The sequence below is a fragment of the Chaetura pelagica genome, unplaced genomic scaffold (genome assembly GCF_000747805.2).
Source record: "Chaetura pelagica isolate M959 unplaced genomic scaffold, ChaPel_1.0 scaffold386, whole genome shotgun sequence".
NCBI classification, from domain to species: Eukaryota; Metazoa; Chordata; class Aves; order Apodiformes; family Apodidae; genus Chaetura; species Chaetura pelagica.
Window position 1 is genome coordinate 1284657 of NW_009953703.1, and position 8463 is coordinate 1293119.

The 8463-nt window shown below is 41.8% G+C and overlaps 1 protein-coding gene across 1 annotated transcript in view; it reads left to right on the forward strand.

Moving 5' to 3' along the window:
• The window catches only part of LOC104391153 (von Willebrand factor D and EGF domain-containing protein-like), an 88426-nt gene extending 80374 nt beyond the window's left edge, over window positions 1–8052 (forward strand). Inside the window, exons 17-19 of the mRNA XM_010000388.1 lie at window positions 5866–5943; window positions 7451–7615; window positions 7976–8052. Coding sequence (XP_009998690.1) covers window positions 5866–5943; window positions 7451–7615; window positions 7976–8052 — 320 coding nt within the window. The remainder of the gene's footprint in view (window positions 1–5865; window positions 5944–7450; window positions 7616–7975) is intronic.
• The last annotated feature ends 411 nt before the right edge of the window (window positions 8053–8463 follow it).

An 8463-nucleotide genomic window follows, 5' to 3' on the forward strand; every position in this document is an offset into this window, starting at 1 on the left:
GTTTCACCTTTTGGCCAGTGAAAGCAAGAACATCACCTGCCTGAGAACAGAACTCAACCTTGAAAACTGTATCTCAGTCACAAACCATTCTTTCTTTACACGTGTAACATTCAGTATGAAACTGGGACCAGGGGGAAGATGGAATGAAAATTTCATTTTACATTTGAGGAAATTGAAAAAAAAAAACAAACATCAAGATTTGTGCATGATGTGTTATAACCACAGAATCCCTAAAAGATTGTGTGTTTGCTTAGAGTCAGCTTAATGTGAACACAGTCCAAGAGCCTTTCTCTGCATCTGTAGGTGGTCAACTACACTTGAAGCATAAAAGGACTTTATCTTCTCAGCCAATTTCCCATGCAGGGATGGAGAAATCAAGCTGACACAGAAACAGATGTTTCAACATTGCAACCTGAAGACCTTTTATTCCTATTATTTTTATTTGTGCTGTAGCAGTGCCAAGAGAACTGAGACTCCCTTGTGTTGCGGTGCACTGGAGGTCATGCAAACAGAATAATTGACGCTTCCTATTGCAGACAGTTTTCTGTCCATTTCTGCTGCTTCTTTAGCAACCTCCAGCCAAGCTTCAGACTTTGCAAACATTTGTCCTCAGATTCAGGCAGGTTATCATTATGCCTAAATTGATCAGATACTGTTTAACATAAAATCCCAGTGAAATGAAGTGCTTGCATAGTTCCACCTTTGCATTACAAGTGTCAGCGAAGTGACTGAATTTTAAAATATAGCTCGATGCTTTTGGTATCCTTTGGTATCCTTTTTCCTTTGCTCTTTGTAATTCTCTTATTTCTGAGATTTTAAAGCCAGCCCTTTGCAGCAAAACCAGAGAATGTAGGAGGGAGGAGAGGGGACTGATGAAGTGAGTTACTGTAGTTACTGAAACTGGAAACTTCATTCCTACTTTCATTGTCTGTGGTATCATGTTTAGTGTTCATATGATACTCAGAGAAAGAAAATAACTGCTAATCTAATCAGAGGGTAACTCACTCAATATTTTCCAGAATGTGATGTCTAATAATTTCCCACTATGTCATTAGAAAGCAGTATCAGAGTAAAGCAGCTTGATGCTCTGAATGTGCTAACTAAATTAGAAAACAGAAATAGTAATCCAAAATGTAGTGGGGGAGGAAAAAAAGTAAGTTAAGCCCTGCAACACTATGTGATGTCCAAGTTACACAAGAGAAGCAAGAAACATGCAGAACCAGAACAACTTAGCTTGAGATGGGGATGTGGCTTTTGTGCTATTGTTCTTTTTTCTTCTTCTTTTCCTTTTTCTCCACAAGACAAAGCAGGCATGAGAAGGTGATGTCAGTAACTTTTTACAGGTAGCTCAATCAAGAGAGACTTCAATTTGAGTTTTTTATATGGAGATGCTGTTTTAACTTGAAAGGAAGAGTGGAAGCTATCTGAAATGCTGAAGCAATGAGAGATTATGTTGTAGATGATGAATAATAATGTTCTGGTTTTATCATCCTGTGATTCATTCCACTCTGACAAATTTCTTTTTTGAAAGAGAAAAATATTATTTTATCCTTAAATCTTCTTTCATGTTAAAGGTGGATATCTGATATGGACCAAACTTTTCTATACCTTGTGGCATGGCCAAAGCAGGCACCTGGACTCTGGAGAAGGTGTCCCAGTCTCCTTGAGTCTTCCTACAAGGGACAAAGAACATGCCTTACAGAAGTGATATGGCCTAGTTTACAACCTGTTCTCAGGGCTGCATATTCTGGTAACCAGCAGTAGCCAAGCAAGTTTTCTCAAGAGCACAGAGCCAGCAGCACACATGCCTGAAGCCTGAGGGAGTTTTTAATGACTTTTTATGTGATTACTCTGCATCATTTGCTCTTCAGCTTGTAATTTTAACTTTTGGGTCACCTTCTCCTATAGGTACCTGTTAAATCATCCAGAGCTGTGAATTTGAATATCAGCTGCTTCAAAGGATTTTAACAATCCTATTTCCAAAATCAGCAATAGCCAAGACACATTGTTTTGGGTTCAAATGCTATAGCAGCTTATCTTCTCTGCACTAGCACTGTGGCTCAGAGACATCTTCGGAAAGTTTGTTCAATTTTTAATTTTAAATAGAAAAAATTGTTTTTTAAAAAACAATCTGATCTTTTTGTAAGGTTTGTAAGCCAGACTCTATCAGGCTGGTTCAAAATAAGCTATTTGTTATGTGAGATTCACATAGAAATGAAAAGCACAATAGGTCAGTACACAGCTCTTCATATCCTAAAGCCAAAATGGTGACATTCATTGGTTTCTTCAGTACACGACAAAGATCTTATATAAACAAGGCAACAAAAGCAGCAACAAAGATATGAAATGCAGGGGAAATAATTCATTTAACGTACACAGTTTTCTATGAGCAGCAGACTCAAGTTCAGCACTTCTGATACCAGTAACAACAGTAATCAACAGTGTGATAAGAGCAGGTTTAAGTGAAACAGTGGGGAATAACTTGAGTGACGTACCCTGTAATGAGTTTACAGCTGAGAAGCAAGACTGAAGTCTGCATCAACATTTGAGATGAGGATTAAACAGGGACTTTTTCTTGATTATTAACCTCCCTTTTGTTTTGCCACAGGGCTTACTTGTCAGGAAGACAGGAATGAATGTGAAGAGAGTCTTTGTTTTCCTGGAGTGTCTTGTATGAATACCTTTGGATCATATGCATGTGGAATTTGCCCCAGTGGGATGGAGGGAAATGGTAAAACTTGCAAACGTAAGTGATTTGCATTATTTATTTTAATAGATGGGGAAAAAAATTGGGTTCAGTTCTACTCCTGTTGTCCTTAACTGAGTATTTTGCCACCTGCTTTAAGTATGGACCTTTAAATATACAAAGCAGACTATTGTCATGTTATATTAATATGGATAATTGCAAATTGGTCCCTGTTTGTTATTTTCACTGCAGTTTAGTTTCATTTTGATTAGAATGAACACCATAGCATACAAAAAAAATATTTTCCAGATGCCAGCTAATTTGCCAAGGACCTTCCCCTTATTCTCCACTATTTCACTTCTAATTACACCACCCACTAACAAGTAGTTAGCAGAACAAGCAGAAGAGAGAGCGGCAGCAGCACCGGCAGCGGTGAGAGCTGTTCCTTTAAATTTACTGAGGATTTGAGAGGGAGCCGGGCTTCCCAGAGACGGTGAAGCCGGGGCAGAGCCAGGAGACCCGAGTCTGAGCGGGAAGCCTGCGAGGGAGAGGAGAGGAAGGCTGACGTGGCAGGGGGTGTGGCTGTGAACGGCGGCAAGGTTTGAAAAGCGGCCATTTGGCAGCCTCATCTGAGCACGCGGCAGCGCAGAAGAGAGAGCGGCAGCGGCCTCCAGAGAGGAGACACGTGGCAGGCGCGAGGGCAGGCGGAGAGGCAGAGAGCCGCACGAGGGCAGGCAGGGAGCAGAGGGCAGGCAGGGAGCAGCGGGTGCCTAGTCCAGCGCAGAGCTACAAAGATGATTAAGGGAGTGGCACATCTCCCTTATGAGGAAAGGCTGAGGGAGCTGGGTCTCTTTAGCTTGGAGAAAAGGAGACTGAGGGGTGACCTCATCAATGTTTACAAATATGTAAGGGGTGAGTGTCAGGGGGATGGAGTTAGGCTTTTCTCAGTGATGACCAGTGATAGGACAAGGGGTAATGGGTGTAAATTGGAGCATAGGAGGTTCAAGGTGAATATCCGAAAAAATTTTTTTACTGTAAGAGTGACAGAGCACTGGAACAGACTGCCCAGGGAGGTTGTGGAGTCTCCCTCACTGGAGACATTCAAAACCCACCTGGATGAGTTCCTGTGCGATATACTCTAGGTGACCCTGCTCTGGCAGGGGGGTTGGACTAGATGATCTCTCGAGGTCCCTTCCAGCCCCTAAGATTCTATGATTCTATGATTCTATGATACTTGGGGAGTACTCCCAGGATTACTTTTCCTTTGGGCAAAAAGCATGTAGGGTAAGAGGAAGAAGGTCCATGTGCAAATCCTTCACCTCCTTTCACCTGTGTTTCCAAGGTGTGCTTTCATTAGAGGATGCAGTCCACAGCTGCTGACCATGCTTGGTGTAAAATCCTGCCACAGGCCCCAGCTAGTGAACAAAAAGGCTAAGAACAATTTAATACTTGCTCAGTATTTGCTTTTTGGGGCAACAGACTCTTTAGTAGGAAGACTACAGTGACTTTGTACTCTGCTGAGACCTTCCCGATGCACAGGATGTCATCTACTCACATGCTGCTCATTTCATATACACACAAATCACCTTGAAAAATAACATTTGATCAGCGAGAAGGAGAGAACTCAACACTTGAAGTGTTTCATGTTCATTTGTTTGTTGGTTTTTCCAAAGAAAAAGATTACACAGATTACAGATATTAACTGTGAGGAAACTGAGTTACTACATCAGTAGATGAGGGAAAAGCAGTGAATGTCATCTGTGTGGACTTTTGCAAGGCCTTTGATGCAGTCTCCCACAACATCCTTTTCTCAAAATTGGAGAGATATGGATTTGATGGATGCATCGTCTGGTGGGTATGGTCTTGGTTGGATAGTTGCATCCAGGAGGTAGGGGTGAATGGCTTGATGTCCAGGTGAAGAGGGATGACAAGTGGTGTCCCCCAGAGGTCTGTACTGGGACTGGTGCTGTTTACTATCTACATCAATGCTACAGACAGTGGGATCAAGGGCACCCTCAGGAAGTTTGCAGATGACACCAAGGTGACTGGTGCAATTGATACACCAGAGGGACAAGATGTTATCCAGAATGTCCTGGACAAGCTGGAGAAGTGGGCTAAGGGATGATGTGATAGACAGCAGCCCTGCAGAAAGGGACTTAGGGGCAGTAGTGGAGGAAAGGTTGGACATGAGCAAACAATGTGCACTCGCAGCCCAGAGGGCACTTATACCCTGGGCTGCATCAAGAGAAGTGTAGCCAGCAGAGCAACGGAGGGGATTCTGATTCTGCCCCTCTACTCCACTCTCATAAGACCCCACCTGGAATACTGTGTCCAGATCTGGAGCTCTCAACACTAGAGAGACATGGACCCATTGGAATGATTCCAGAGAATGGCCACAAAAATATTATCAGAGGGCTGGAGCACCTCTTCTATGAAGATAGGCTGAGAGAGCTGGGGTTGTTTAGCCTGGAGAGGAGAAGGCTCCAGGAAGACCTTAGAGCACCTTCTAATACCCAAAGGCACTACAGAAAACCTGGGAAGAGACATTTTAAAAGGACATGTAGCAATAGGATGAGGGGCAATGGCCTTAAACTAGAGTAGGGTAGATTTAGATTAGACATTAGGAAGAAGTTCTTTACAATAAGGGTGGTGAAGCACTGCAACAGATTGCCCAGAGAAATGGTGGAGGCACCATCGCTGGAAACATTTAAGGTACTCTGATGCATTCAAAGTTTGCAGCTGGACTACCCAAAGCCAACAAGTGTGCACAACACCATTTCAGAAAGAAGCTTCCAAGGAGAGGCAGGAACCAGGCAGAGCAGAGGCCCCAGTGTGCAGTGTAGCACCTTCATCCAAGTAACAAAGCTGTCTGATACCTGGGGAATTGAGGCCTCCTTACTGCCCTTAGCTCAATAAAAGATGAATGTGCATATTAAACATGTCTCTCAGATAAGCAAAGTTCAGTAAGTTTGAGCACAGTAATTTTTCCTGTATCCATGCTGAAGCTCTGCTGCATGTCAGCAGCTGACTCATCTGATTTGCCTTTATTTGCTTGATGGTTGGCTTCCAGAATAAACTTCTGTTAGGTTATCTGATTTGCTGTTACTGTTGCTTTTTATCATCAATCACAGCTAAGCTCTAACACCTTGTTTCCTTGTCTCTCTGCTTTCTTTTCACAGCTGTGCTTGCTGCTGACACTACAAAAGCTCTCAGCATTGAAAAAGGCAATGTCAAAGGTGATTTGAGCAAGGCAGAGGGTAAGTGGCTATTGCAGCCCTTGGAGGCAAAGGATTCTCCTATTAGTAAGAATTTTAGCATAAGTGATAGACATGATAGGTATACAAGGATATGAAATCTTTTTTGGTTGCTGCAGTTGCCATTTTCAGAAATCATCCATTTTGCCTCCTTAACAGTACACATGAGTTAGCTGTTTATAATACATCTGGGAAAGATACAGTTAAAAATCCACCCCCTCCTCAGTACGTCAGGCTGGGTGGCTGCTAAACAGCATTACATGGGAAGAGAGCCATGACAGTAACAGCAAGCAGAGTGGTCAGGCTTAACTAGAAATCACATCCCTTCTGAGGCAGAAGAAAAATCACTCCAAATCTTAGTGATCAATGGAAAGCAAGATGATAAGAATGACAGCTTACGCCAGCTTGCCAATGCCAAGTGATACTGACATTTTATTTCAGTGTTTGACAGGCAGCCACTGAATTAAGACTGAGTTTTGAGCACGAGTGAAGATCAAATCTTGAAATATGAACTTGAGTGTGGCAGCTGCTTTTTCCTGCACTACAGTGCTCTCTAACAGGGGTTTTTACCCTCATGCTGCTAAGTTGGCCTAGTTCTGAAAGTTATTGCATTTTTAGGTGGTTTTATTGTGAAAGTGAGGAGCAGTGTTGGGACACCTGTTGTGTTGGGCACATGTAAAATCAGATTTTTAAATTTTTTCTCACCTACTTTTGTGTATCTGTACCAAGCCAGGCAACACCTAACCAGAACTTGCCTCTTACAGGTATCCATCACAAAGTTGTAGGCAAGGTGCAAGAATAATGCTGAAAGTACTTGAGAATCATGATGCAGACCTCACTGAAGGCAATTTTAAAAAGATCTACAACCATCATTAAGATTTTACTCATCATCTGTTCTCTGCCTTGACACTATTAAATATTTCACAGGCAGTTCATATATATTTGCTATACGGTGACATCATAAGTGATAAAATGTTATATACTACAGGAGTGTTAATTTTTGCACATAGTTCTAAGATAATTAAAGTAGGCTCCTGTCATATAAGGTTTGACACTTTAAGGATGATTTCTACATCAGAAACATATGTACTTGAGAGTGTATTTTTAAAGACATGTGCTGTAAGATTTCTGATTACCTTCCAATTATGAAAGATCAAAAGGATGTTGAATAATACAATTTCTCAGTTAATATTTCACTTTTGCTGATAATTACAATTTCTATATTATCCATGATAAATGCCAAACAACTTTGAGTAATAAGCTTGAAAACATGTAATTAGAGGACTAATAAATCTTGCTTTAATGAGAAACAGCTGTTCTGTTACACTGTGCCTACAGGACATTCTCATGTTTGGCTCAAGGTTTGGGAACATTCTGCATTAAGTAGACTTTAAAAGAATAAAAGCAGTTATAAAGCTTTAGTCAGGCTCCACAGTCACTGCTTTATTTTATATATGTATTTGATTTGAGAACTTATAGATAAACATGCTTGAACTCCCTTCTTTTTTAGGCCATGAAGCAGCACTGTCACACATCACCACCTGTGCCAACAGGCCCTGTTTTCCTGGAGTGTTCTGCTTTGACCGGAAACCCCCTTACGTTGGATACGTGTGTGGCCGATGCCCAGCAGGGCTTTTTGGCAACGGCCGGATCTGTACCAGAGTCCTCAGACCAGGTACTTCCCAATTTTTGGAATTTTAAAGAGGTTTAGCATTACAGTATGATGTAATTAATAGTCAAGACACTGAAGGCTCTTCTATGACTGTGAACACTCTTACCTGATGAGCGGCCAGTGGGTCTTATTGCAGGGCTATCTGACACTGCGAGCTGAGATTCAGCAGGTTAACCATCTTATTTGCCACCGAGGAGAATTCTTCACAACAGGACCTACTAGATGATATAAATCACCACATCTGTATTTCTGCCACAGCACTGGCATAGGCTTTCGAAACCTGTTTCCTCCTCAGTAAGATCAGAACATGACACATGTCAGTGTCACTCTGCTTTCCTTCTTTCCTAATTCTTTTTCCCCAAGGCATCTGTTCTCCAAGGTCACCTGGGAAGATGATGATAAACAAACTGTCATGTAAGGATAACTATACCAACAACTAAAGGCAACAGATAATTAGAGCATTTCAATAGTATCGTTCGTACCCTGAGCAATCATCTTCCTTAGGGAACTGTGAAGCTCAGCTGGTCCCATTAATCTCTGAGGACTGATCATTAGAAGAGGTCTTCTGCTGGGATAAAAGAAAAGCTGGGTCCTGACCTCAGGCAGAAAGTGGCAATAGCATAGCAACCACTCATCAGTCATCCAGTCCTGCTCTCTCTCAAAGAAATTCTCATAATTCAATGTATGGTTCCCTAGGGACAATCTGCATGGTTGTCCCCTTTTTACTGCACAGACTGATTTGCCAAGAGAACTCATGTTTATTCCTTAATAACAGTAGTTACTAGGTCAGATTTCTTGGTTTTCTTCTAAATCTTTTTCATAAGTATTTAAGACAGATTGGCTTGAAAACT